This window comes from Notolepis coatsorum (assembly GCF_963971535.1).
Source record: "Notolepis coatsorum genome assembly, chromosome: 15".
Taxonomy (NCBI): Eukaryota; Metazoa; Chordata; class Actinopteri; order Aulopiformes; family Paralepididae; genus Notolepis; species Notolepis coatsorum.
Window position 1 is genome coordinate 83,312,511 of NC_140179.1, and position 13,718 is coordinate 83,326,228.

The 13,718-nt window shown below is 47.4% G+C and overlaps 1 protein-coding gene across 1 annotated transcript in view; it reads right to left on the reverse strand.

Moving 5' to 3' along the window:
- Positions 1-239: 239 nt before the first annotated feature.
- Positions 240-13,718, reverse strand: part of LOC311242117 (receptor-type tyrosine-protein phosphatase R-like) — a gene marked incomplete at its 5' end in the record, with an annotated part of 61,231 nt that continues 47,752 nt past the window's right edge. Inside the window, 5 exons of the mRNA XM_084331072.1 lie at positions 240-357; positions 5,970-6,083; positions 7,472-7,629; positions 7,761-7,871; positions 9,316-9,453. Of these exons, the coding sequence (XP_084187198.1) occupies positions 267-357; positions 5,970-6,083; positions 7,472-7,629; positions 7,761-7,871; positions 9,316-9,453 (612 nt within the window). The 3' untranslated portion in view covers positions 240-266. The remainder of the gene's footprint in view (positions 358-5,969; positions 6,084-7,471; positions 7,630-7,760; positions 7,872-9,315; positions 9,454-13,718) is intronic.

Here is a 13,718-nt window from a genome sequence, read left to right on the forward strand (position 1 = left end):
AGGAAGTAGAGAAGAAGAAAGGGTACATTCCATTCTTGGAAATATTTGTCTCTGTCCTCTCCTTTCTCCTATAAGATTCTGAGTCTACATCTCTCCCCTCAGTCTCTCATTGGCTGTCCATGTTGTCTGTCCAACTCAACAGGCTCCTCGGCTAGACTTCACTCACTTACCCCAGGTAGCTAGCCGCTAGCCGCTGAGGAAGCGATATGACATTTCCTTGGTTAAAGTCTGCACGTCCAGTGACAACTTCCTGTGGCGTTGGGCTCTCATTGGCCGGTTTCTGAGAGGCGGGACTCGTAGAGGCTCAAGGCGTGATGGACGAATTCATACTGCTCAGCTGTCTGTATCATACCGCCTCTGAGGACATAAGACATATACACACATCAGATCACAATAGATTCAAATGTTATCGAGGTACACTGTGTTTTTATAACACAACTAAATTACTAAATAACTGTCTTGGCTGATTAGATTAAAATATATTGTCATTATACAGCACAAGTACAGTACGATGGAAATAAGTTGTCATTTAACAATAGGTTATAACTATAACCATGTTCTGTTAATAGTGGTGACGCTCGGCGTCACTCATGCACTATCCTCGCATATGTGCACGCGCACTAAATAAAATTCCACAATGTACCTTTATCCCAGTATTCGTCTGACCACACCCCTCGTTAGCTTACCTTCATAAGCAGGTGTGTGGTCACCTGCTCTCCTCCTTCCCAAGCTTTCACCACAAGTGAGATCAAGGGCTGCAGCGGCGTCGGACGCCGAGCGTCACCACTATTAACAGAACATGGTTATAGTTATAACCTATTGTTCTGTGACATAGTGGATCCGCTCGGCGTCACTCATGCACAAGGGAGGCCGAGCGGAGCCACTGGCCGACAAATACACCCCGCTGAAGGCCCCCCACAACCATCAGAACAGGGAGGGCCGAGCCCCCCCGACCCCCCCTAATGGAGGGCACCCCCCCTATTGGAGGTTTCCCGGGAGGGCGACGGACCCGACCGTGCGAAGAGGCACTCAAGCAACTCAACGCACAGGGTGAGCAGACCGTGGCCTGACCCCACGACTACACACACGCACAACCCGCATGCCACCCGGGAACGAACGGAGGGAACAACCTCGTTACTGCCCCCAGAATCACGGGGTCAAGGGCAAACCCAACCCCGTGGCAAGGCCATAGCAGCGGAGCGCGAAGGAAGGCCCAGACCCACCAAAGGCACTGGACCCCCTGGAACGGGGGCCCGGAGAAGTCCATGATGCCAGCATCAAGACCCCACCAGGTGGGCACTTAGTGACCCCGCCCCCCACATCGCCAGCGTATTCGGACAAAGGCCCCTCAGCCGAGCGGGCCCTGTCCCCCCAATAGTACACTGCCTGGCACACTGACCCTGCAGAACAGGCAGTCAGCATGGCCGTAAGCACACAAAAAGGTTAACCAACGGAAGCAGGCAGCGCACCGGGGAAAACCAGGCAACAGGCTGTTAACCCGAGCCTGGAGACTGCGGACGAGACAGGCGCCAGAGGGGACAGCTGAACACAGCCGCCCCGGCGGAAGGGGCGTATGCTGGCGTTGTTGCATGACCAAGCCTCCATTTAAAAAAAACCCACCCAGAGGGGTTGAGGCAGAGAAGGCTGACACGATTGGCAGACGTCATGAAGCGAAAAGAATGGAGAACCAGCCCCAAGCACACCGTACTTGGTATTCCCAGGCGGTCTCCCAACCAAGTACTAACCAGGACCAACCTGCGTAGCGGCCGAGATCTGACGAGATTGAGCGTGTACAGGTTGGCATGGCCGTAAGCCATTACGACAGTGCAGAGTACAAATGTACCCAACCAGGGTCTCCATAGCGCTTAACCCTGTGACACCCGGACCGACCTGGCATTTTCCCCCTGAAAAAGCCCAAGTCCCTCAGGGTACCAGAACAGCAGATCTGCATCCCCGGCGGACAACGGGTTTAACTGATCCGGACCAGCGTGACCAGAACCAGTCCCGTGCCCTAACCACGCCGACATGCCTACTCCAGGAGAAGGGGCAGATATGCGTGTTGATCTTAAACATGAAAAGAAGGCGCCACCCAGACGTTCGGTGCGAACCGCGCCCGGTGGCCCACCCCCAGGGCGTGAGACCCCTCTACATATGTTCAGATCCATTCCGTCATCATCCCCCAGATATGAACGAGAATCCGTCGACAACCAAAACAGGTCGTCGGAAGAGGAAAACCTCCATCCCAGTTGCTTTATAAAAACGCTGTTTTAACCCCAAGCAACCAAGGCGTGCCAGTCAGTCGCCTGATTACAGAACACCCCGAGCTAGCACTATACGTGCGTCGGGACACAACCACATCAATGAACAGGCTATTTAGACCTGTCATTGAATCCCCAAGGCGCCCAGGGGAACGACAAGAGGGGTGTGATGCTCCCTAACTCCAACTCTTCTCAATAGAAAAGAAGGAAGCACCAACAGTATGTATCCCAGTCTACACAGCCGGGGGTAAAAAAAATTCACATTTTTACATCCCACCACCCTCCCATAGGGAGGAGACGGAAATCCCCAGAGAGACTTCCCACGCGAGCTGTACAGATTGAAAAGAATATATTGCCCCTTGAGCCATGTAAAAGTTAGGTTTTAGGGCTCTCCGGGGAGGAGGCACTGAACCCATACACACTCAATAATCGAATTGAATCGAATACACACACAATAGAGTAGGACTCCTTCTTGAGGTTCCACTCACCTTGACAATCTGAGGAGGAGGCTCTGTACTCTGAGGAGGCTCCCTCACATGGAAGGAGAGTCCCAACTCACAGAAGGCCCGAATAGGAGCTTCGTGAGGAGGAGCCCTGACCACCCCCCGAAACAGATCCATCATATGGACCTGAACAGCACACGGAAGTCCTACCAACAGAGACGCGCACAGTGACGTACTCTATGGCGGGGGAATTTCTGCGGTGCACAATATTCCAGGGCGTGGGACCAGGAAACTCCCCCCCCCCCCCCCCCCCTCACCCCGTAACGTGCCGAACCGCAACGTGACAGGAACCTTGAAGGACAGGTGGGTTTACCCCTGACCAACAGAAAAAAGGGGGGAGGAAAGGTTACCAGTTCACCCCTTTACGACCCCACACCCATGATACGATGTAATGACAAAAAGAGTATGACGCAGTCATAGTCAGCTCCATGAAGCGTCTAACAGCTTCACACAGCGCATGTGCTAACCTGCTATCTGATTTTTACTAAGGAAAAAACACAGAATAGAGAGGGCCCTCCAAGAGCCCTGGTACCAGACTTACACATGTGCTTCTGTGGCCAGCCCAACCCAGTTGTAGGTCACACGACACACACAACCCATTATCACCTACAAAAAATGGCAAAAACACTCTACAGAGGAACGCCGTTTTTCATAATGAGAAAATACACAATTCTCGATTAGTATCGGCCACAGGCCTTGCTAAGCACACACGAAAAAGTTACCAAACAATCTTTTCTTTAGGAAAATAAAGTTTCTCAAGCAGTTAGCACAACCCCAACAACTAAGCCAAGGGTTACATCGTATCCCTACCACACAGTGACACAATATAGTGTAACATGTCTGAAAGGAGGATGAAGAAGTCCCCAGGGAACCGGGGGGAAACACAACCCTCCTACTTTACCCTTAATACGGCCAGTTAAACAGGTAAACCTGTTAATATGTGAACACACTGTTCATTGTCATTACAGGCTGAGAAAAGAATCATTCTTTACTCATATGTCACTAAGCATAGCTTTATAGGTTAGTTTAACCCCCTTAGTTGTGAGTACACAAACCAGATCATTTTCACATCTGTAACAATAACCCGATTTGCATGGAGACCAGTGACAAGACAATTCACACATAACTCGCGTCGTATCCTAAATGTAGTGCAGCAACACTCGTTTTGGAAAACATCGTTATTTACAAAACATTTAGAAGGGAAAGCAAGAAGAAGTGTTCAAGGTCTGGTCAGAACCTTGCCTACCGGGAGCGCAGATCAACCGATTTGCAGTCTCTAACATGGCACCGAAGTAAACACAGCCTCCTGTGTTTGACGACACGGGCAGCTCGCTGCTCCAACCCGCCGCTACGGTGCTCCTTGTTGACGCAGTCCTCGCTGGCCTGGCTCCGGGCAGGTTCGATGGACATCCTCTGTCAAAGATGACGTCGTAGTCAAGAGTGTTTAAAACATGTTATAGTCACAGCACGTTCAACAGTGTAGCATTAAGCCAACGGCCGCTCTCGGCCGATAGCAGCAAGCTAACGTTACCTAGCCTAGCACAACAGGCTTGGTAAACAAAGCGAGCTAGCGCCGCAGCTAACAGTTGACTGGCTAACACAGTAGGCCACAACTAGCACGCAAGCTAATTAGCTACCACCGGAACTCGTACACAACGATACAACAAGTCACACTCAGACAGGCCACCGTTCTGAAACCCTCCTCACCTTTTAAGAGAGAAGAGAAACGAGATGTTAACACAGTTTTACAACGGTGAGTTTACCAACATCCGGCGGCGCCAGCACAAATCCCATCTGGGCTGTAGCTGACTTGAACATGGATTTTCCGATAATGAACATCCATGCTCACATTTCCTCGTTTAGGGTAAACTCTCATTTGCATATGAGAGACGGGGCCTATACGGTGACAGAGAAGTACCCACGCATCCAGAGATCCTGGGATCACCAGTTACTGGTCGTGGCCCATTAGTTGCTATAATGGGCTTCAGACCAAGGTCCTCCGCTGTTGCCTAAGAGGCTGAACAAAGGACCCTAATCTGGGGCCGGTGTTCGTAAACATTGTCAGCTAGCCCCCATAGCACTAACAGACAAGTGGAGCTCGCAAGCAAAACATTACTCACCAACCTGGAACCCACCGCTTCTCACAACAGCGGCGCGTCCTACAGTCCAGCTGTGTCCTGAAAGGTTTTACCGCAACCAGCCACAGCAAGAAACTGCAGTTGGGAGGCATGCAGCGGCGTGCTCCCAATACAAAAACTGGTGGAGGTTTTTAGAATGATCACCATCTTCCAGACACTCCAGTGACAAAGACAATATCGCCGTATTTTCTCGAAAATAGTGAGAGAGAAAATAAAGATATGATGTCAACGTATCTCTTGTTTTCCAACTCTTCTCCTACTATCACATCACGTCAAGTGGGGTACTACCGAAGGCACTTCCTTGTGGTGAAAGCGAGAAAGGAGGAGAGCAGGTGACCACACACCTGCTTATGAAGGTAAGCTAATGAGGGGTGTGGTCAGACGAATACTGGGATAAAGGTACATTGTGGAATTTTATTCAGTGCGCGTGCACATATGCGAGGATAGTGCATGAGTGACGCCGAGCGGATCCACTATGTCACAGAACCAGAGTGCAAATGTAACAGTAAAGTGCATTAACAATATACAAGTTATTAAATGATATACAGTATATATATATATATATATATATATATATATATATATATATATATATATATATATATATATATATATGTACACCTATACACTCTCTGGCTACCTATTACAGCAGTGATATAACTAAATCACACTGTCTGGCTTCCTATTACAACAGAGATATAAACAAATCACACTGTCTGGCTACCTATTACTGCAGTGATAGAACTAAATTACACTGTCTGGCTACCTATTACAACAGAGATATAAACAAATCAAACTGTCTGGCTACCTATTACAGCAGTGATAGAACTAAATCACACTGTCTGGCTACCTATTACAACAGAGATATCACACTGATTGTCTATCTATTACAACAGAGATGTCTATCTATTACAACAGAGATAAAACAATCTAACAATCAGTGTGTGTGTGTGTGTGTGTGTGTGTGTGTGTGTGTGTGTGTGTGTGTGTGTGTGTGTGTGTGTGTGTGTGTGTGTGTGTGTGTGTGTGTGTGTGTGTGTGTGTGTGTGCGTGTGTGTGTGCGTGTGTACCTGTCTGCTCGTAGTTGACAGACTATCCCCACTACATCCACCACTCCTTCCAGTTGGAGCTGTCGACAGCCTATCGTTGTGGCGATGAAGCAGCCTGTCCGACCAATCCCGGCACTGAAAAACAGAGGAGGGGATGGGCTTAGAGATGCATTCCTTTTTTGGCCTACTGGGCTGTCGATCATCAGTTACATCAGATTGTTGTTGTCATGACAACCTTATATCTCCAAACAGTAAACTGACAGAAAATGTACCTTGTTCTCTGATATATATTCTATGAATATTTATTTCGAAAATAAATTATAAATAGTATACGTATGTATTACCTGCAGTGTAGTATAACAGTATGGTAGTATGTATTACCTGCAGTGTAGTATAACAGTATGGTAGTATGTATTACCTGCAGTGTAGTATAACAGTATAGTAGTATGTATTACTAAGTACCTGGGAGTCCACATCACAGAGGACCTGACATGGACAACACACATAGATTATGTGGTGAAAAAGGCGAAACAGCGCCTCTATCACCTGAGACAGCTAAGGAAGTTCAGAGTATCAGGGAAGATACTCCACTCCTTCTACTCCGGGGCTGTAGAGAGCATTCTGACTGGGAACATCACTGCCTGGTTTGGAAACAGCACGGCCCAGGACAGGAAGGCCCTACAGAGAGTGGTGCGCTCAGCTGAGCGTACTATGGGTATTGCACTACCACCCCTGCAGGACTTATATAACAGGAGGTGCAAATCCAGAGCCTGCAGAATAATGAAAGACCCACACCACCCCAACTACAGCCTGTTCAAGCTGCTGCGGTCAGGCAAGCGCCTATGCACACACGCAGCAAGAACAGAGAGACTAAGGCTCAGCTTCTTCCCCCAGGCCATCAGAAGATTGAACACTGAACTCTCCACTCACAAGTACACACGAGCACACACATACACACATGCTGCAACTGATGTGGTTCTTGTATAGTATAATTTAGAAATAGCAAGTATAGCATAAGGACTTTAGCATGTCTATTTTATGTCTATTTTATTACCTGTTTATTATGTCTATTTTATAGGGCTGTTAACTCTGGAGATTAATTTAAATTCTTTAAAGTGTTAAAAAAGAAATTATCTAGATTAATCTATGGAGTGAAACATTTTCAATATAATATAAGAAAGCGGTCTAGCTGAGTCAATGTTGATGGTTTTGTTGAACATTTGTATTTCACAGGAGAGAAACTGTATTCAAAGAAAGCTATTAAAATAATCTTTGAATCTAAATATACTTTCTTTGTGTTGATTTTACATTAATTCCATGATTTTACTCAAGTAAATATCTGTTACAAGCTTCGGTCTTAAGTAGAAAAATGCGATTTTTAATCTAGATTAATTACAGAAAATTGTGAGATTAATTAGTGAATTTTGTTTAATCTATTGACGGCACTAATTATTGTGTATTGTGCGTTTCACTGTGCCCTGGTATGTATGTGACAAATAAACCTCTCGACTCTTGACTCCTACCTGCAGTGTATTATAACAGGACCCATGGTGGTGTTACTGTGTCTGTCTGCCTCTACGTCTCTCATCAGCTGAAGCAGAGGTTGTGCCAAGTCTGGTGTCTTGTGGTCCGGCCACGACGTGTACCAGTAGTGCTGCAGCACGTGGGTTAGAGACCCACACTGTAAACACACACACAGACAAATAATAGGTTTAAAGAGGTGTTAATGATGATAATTGTATCTGTAACAGTACAATTGTGTGTACATATATACAGTATATAATATATATGCATGTTTGTGTGTGTTGTTACCTTGAGTGTGAGTTGGCGTGCGGTGTAGTGCTCACTCTCTCTCACACTGTTCACCAACACCTCCACCTTACCATAGATACCTCTCCTCTCTGGCCAGTACAATACACACTTCTACAGAGAGAGAGAGAGAGAGAGAGAGAGAGAGAGAGAGAGAGAGAGAGAGAGAGAGAGAGAGAGAGAGAGAGAATGAAAACTCATTCCCATGTTACTTCATAGCTGATACATGTTATATTAACTGCTCCACTCAGTTCAATCCCCTGTTTAACAGAAAGACAATCATTCATTAAATCCAGCAGCTCCTGTGTCTTCCCTACCCCTGTGTTTCTCCTGTCTGTCCTTGTTTGTGTGTCAGCTGAGGCAAGCAGCTTCCTGCAGCCCATATATGGGAAGCTTCCTGTAATCAACTAATTCCACTCACCTGCTCAGCAACCGCACCTGCCTGCCATCTACTCATCAGCCCTGCAGTACATGTACCCCGGTTCTTCAGTCACTCTTTGTCAGATCGTTAACTCGGCTACTTGGTAGTGACGTTGTCCATTTTCAGTGTTTTTGGTGCTTCGCTCATGCTGTATTTCTTTTTGTCTCAGGATCACCATTGCCTGCCTGCCTGCCTGCCTGCCTGCCTGCCTGCCTGCCTGCCTGCCTGCCTGCCTGCCTGCCTGCCTGCCTGCCTGCCTGCCTGCCTGCCTGCCTGCCTGCCTGCCTGCCTGCCTGCCTGCCTGCCTGCCTTCAGTGTAACAACCACAACCTTCTCACCTCCAACCTTCCCCCATTCTTTAATACATATCCTTTATATCACTACAGTGTCCACCTGCATTTTTGGGTCCCCCAGGCCTGGTCCTGACAGGAATTACATATAAAACTAGTACAGTAGCTATACAAAATATACTATATATATATTCTTTAAGATAACTACAATACTTAGGGCCATATGTTTTCAGTTTCACAAAACGTAATCACAGAATATTGAATGCCAAAGAGAACTCTTTTTTTTATCCACTTTTTCTCCCATTTTCTATATTTTTCTCCCATCCCAATTTCGTATCATCCAATTCAACCCTCCCCTGTCACGGACGCTGTTTCTTGCCTCCCACAAGCCGGCTGCAATGTGGACTAAGTCATACATAGCACAAGTCCCCTCCGGTACTTGAGGTAACAGCAGTCGCATCTTTTCACCTGCGCAGCTCGATCTCTCAGTGGCGAGGAGTAACGCGTGGGAGGCTCACGCTGCCCCCGACACTTCCTGATTCTACTGTGCAGGCGCACCAACCGACCTGTAGGAGTCGCTGTCCACAACGCCCGATCCCCACCCATCAGTTTCCCACCCCCTAATACGGCCAATGTGTATTAGTACGGACGACCACCTAAACTGAAAGCAAATGTAGAGCGCTGGGCTCGAACTGACGAGCCCAGCGTCTCCAGCATTTCGTGGCGAGTGCCTTGCCCACTACGCCACGTAGCCGCCCGCCAAAGAGAACTCTTAAGGTTTTGGGGAAATTGTTGCAGAAATAGTGGCACAGTGATGATGATGATGATGATGATGATGATGACATACCTCATTCTTCTCCTTGAGTTTGGTGATCATGACGATGACGGGAGCGGCTTCCTGCCAGGCCATCTGCCAGAAGTCGTTCACCGTGTTCACCATGGGGCCCTGTGTGGCGACGTACGCCTTCTCGTCGCCCTGGTAACCCTGAGGGACCAGCCAATCACAGGTCATCAGCAAGCAAACTAATTTCATTAGGGAGATGATTCATATAACCCTCTGATATGAATGGTCTCGTTGGAATGTTGCATTACATTCGGAGGGTATTTTCCAGTTAAGCTTCTATAAACGTCTAGATACTTCTTATAACTTCTAAAAACAACACCTTTCTTCTTGTGCAATCTCCATGTTACCCAGTGTCTCAACTGTCCAGAGGCTTTCAAACCTGTCTAACGTCTGTCTACTATTAATGTCCATGTCATGTCTTCATGAAGGGCATATGAAGTACATGTTATAGATACAGTACACAGACAGACAGAGGGGAGGTGTCACATTCTATACATTCTTTATTAAGGTGTCACACTCTATTCCCTCACCAGTGGTCTGAAAGAGAAAACTGCTGGTCTGTTTTCCTGGCAAGAAAACGCTCTATTGTCTCATTGTTCCTGAAAGGTCACTACACACTATTCCACTATGTGTGTGTCTATGTCTGTGTTGATGTGTGTGTGTGTGTGTGTGTGTGCGCACGTGTGTCCCCTCTCTCAGTAAAATAAACATCATTCTGTTCACATTCCAGTTATATGTGGTAATACTGTAGTAACACGCTGCTAGAAATAGCCAGTTTTATGAGTTCACAATGGTTGCATAGCAACACACAACTGTAAACAAACAGCTGGGTTATAGGTTAAATTAAGGTTTGGATTAGGTTAAGGTCAGGTTAAGGTTAAGTTAGGCAAGGGATGAATGCAAAGCAATGCATTGTCCCGAACTAAAGTAAACGTGTGTGTGTGAAATAGCATGATTAGTTGTCAGGATGTGTGTGCGTGAGAGAGAGACAGACGGGGAGAGAGAGAGAGAGAGAGACACAGAGAGAGAGAGAGAGCAATAGAAGCAGAGAGACATTCTTTAATAAAATATCTCAACAAAAAGAAATGCCCAGTAGAGACAACATGCCCACATCTTCATAAAACCAACCTTTACCCACACTCACACATGCGCGCACTCACCCACACACACAGACCCACACACACACACACACGCAAAATACATCCTAAATATATCCCAACATATATCTTCAGCGTGCATAAGCACAATTGACAATCAAATGCATATATGGTCAGCCTCTCCTCCCACAGTACATATTGCATTCCCCAGTCCCCAGACATTGGCAGCTCCCCGACCTCAATGCATTCCCACAAGACGCGAAACGAGACCATCAACCCCTGGGGCGTGACCAGGAGTCATTTGGGAGTCTGCCTTCACCAAACAGTGTGAGTGTCCACTTCAGTCTTTTGTACACGTGAAAAACGAGGAAGATCCCTCTGCAACGTGTCGGTACACACAGGGTCACAGTGTTCAGCCCCATTCAGAATAAGACAGACAAACAGCCTCCTCCTGCCACAGATGTCCATTATATAAAATTCAAAAAGTGCATTTTGCTTTTCCTCGCACAGATTTTTCTCCAAACCAAAGAAAAAAGAGCTAGGAGCATCCATTTCCCTTAGCATGGTGAACCTAGCTCTCACAAGCGCACCCTGCTCTGTCCTGGAGGACACCCCCAGCATGGTGAACCTAGCTCTCACAAGCGCACCCTGCTCTGTCCTGGAGGACACCCCCAGCATGGTGAACCTAGCTCTCACAAGCGCACCCTGCTCTGTCCTGGAGGACACCCCCAACATGGTGAACCTAGCTCTCACAAGCGCACCCTGCTCTGTCCTGGAGGACACCCCCAACATGGTGAACCTAGCTCTCACAAGCACACCCTGCTCTGTCCTGGAGGACACCCCCAACATGGTGAACCTAGCTCTCACAAGCACACCCTGCTCTGTCCTGGAGGACACCCCCAACATGGTGAACCTAGCTCTCACAAGCGCACCCTGCTCTGTCCTGGAGGACACCCCCAACATGGTGAACCTAGCTCTCACAAGCACACCCTGCTCTGTCCTGGAGGACACCCCCAACATGGTGAACCTAGCTCTCACAAGCACACCCTGCTCTGTCCTGGAGGACACCCCCAACATGGTGAACCTAGCTCTCACAAGCACACCCTGCTCTGTCCTGGAGGACACCCCCAACATGGTGAACCTAGCTCTCACAAGCACACCCTGCTCTGTCCTGGAGGACACCCCCAACATGGTGAACCTAGCTCTCACAAGCACACCCTGCTCTGTCCTGGAGGACACCCCCAGGTCCCTTTGTAGCTCTGATGGATTCTCCCGTAGCCCCCCACTGCCCCTTCCCACTAACTCAACCTCCACCTGTCTTAGGGCGTTTTCACATTAGGAGCGGTTGCCTCCGTTCCGTTCCCGAGAACGATAGTCCCCACTCCCCCGCTGGCCAGCTTTCACACTACCAATCTCGTTTAGTTTCCGAGCACACTTGAGGGAGCAACACCCCGATGGTGGTAAAGCGGGCACTGCCACAGACACGCTATAGCTGTGGCACTTCAACGCTTCTTTGCTCTCGGAGAAAGCATTTATGGAAACGAATGATCCCGGTGATGTCTCTGACGCTACATTGTGGGAGTCTGTTAAGGTGGTATTGAGAGGGCACATTATATCTTCTGAAGCCTCTGAAAAGAGAGACATACGTAAGCGCTTGGCTGAAATTTAAACACAGCTTCCCTCGTTGGAGCAGGTTTACAGACTCTCACAATCCCAAACGGACCTAAATAATATTTTAAAATTGAAGTATGAATACAACTCTATTCTGGGCAAGCAGGTCAGCACCCTCCTCCTTAAACTCAGACAGAAGCACTTGTTACAGCAAGCCTCTTCCATGTTTTTCTACAGTTGTGTCCACACTTGAATCATTCCGTGCCCGTTCCGTGCCCGGGGACGCCTGAATCGTTCCCCTTTTCAAGTGGTCCTGGCCACGGAACGGTTATCCGTTCCCGGCGACGGAACGCAGCGTTCACACTACACGACTTTGGGGGCAATCATGCTCGGAAACGGCCCCGGATCCCGGGTCCCTAGTGTGAAAGCAGCCTTATGCTCTGCTCCAGAGCCTCCAGGGCCTCCAGGGCCCTCCTGGACTCAGTTGAGGAGAAGGCAGTGTACTGCTGACTAGGGCTGACCTTTGATTTTTTTTTGGAATTCGAAGCTTCGGGGGGCCGAGATTCGATTTTAATTCGAAGCTTCGAGAAAAAAAAAGAAAACAGATAAAGAAAATGTTATAATTATATTTTTTTCTTGGGACTTGTACAGCACTTTGTTCAACTTTGTCAGTGCTGTAAAGTTTAAACCTTTTTAAATCTTAGACAAACAAAACACTTTTGCTGCCGTCATTTGAGGCTTCATAAAAGCAGCACAATGAACACAAATCTGTCAGTGCCGAGTCCGACCTCATCTTAAATAACAAACGGAATTGCTTGTTGTAATTAACAAAGAGAGGCAGAGTTGATTTAGCAAAAAGAATTAAAAAAAAATGTAATTCATATATATATATATATATATATTTTTACATAATCAAATTTTATTTTTTATATTCGAATCCCATGCCCATCGAACGAAGCTTCGAAGTATTTAAGACAGCCCTACTGCTGACAGAAAAGCCTTACGTACGCTTTGCCAGTATCCCACCACTGCCTCAGATAATCACACTCTCTCTCTCCCCACCTCTCCCAAAACTCCTGAAAGCTAGAGCAAAATGTGGCATCATGTAAAAGCTTCACATTACATTTCCAACAGGCAAAGCAACAGGGTAAGGGTTCAGACAGGATAAATGATGATTGATGATGACTGACTGGGCTATATTTCAGCTTTCACCAGCCTATTGCTATGCTGTCTGAAAATATAAACGCGGGCAAGGCGAGCTGCACTCACCCTGTCCCCCAACATGAGGTTCTACTCCACTCCTATCCAGGGTAGAATCCATGGTACAGTTCCATTCCCCCCCCCCCCCCATCACTAACACTGTGTCAGGATTCAGATCTGACAGCTACTGTCTCAGCAACCCAAATAGGGCTATCCTCTCCCTGCCTGTATTATTATATTCATAAACACAAACTCTCTATTTTTAATGCTAGCCCTCACCAATAGCAGCCAGCCTTGATACACCTTCTGTAAGATTATATTAACCCCTTCACTATGTAAGGGATAATGTATAGCTACGAGGTCATTGTCGCAAAATAATTGACCAACACAGAGTTTAGAATACCGAGGCGCCTCGCCGAGGTGTTTTAAACGTAGTGAAGGTTTTTACACCATCGACAAGACGAGATCAAATGCAGACGCAGTTGTTCTGTGGCTCTG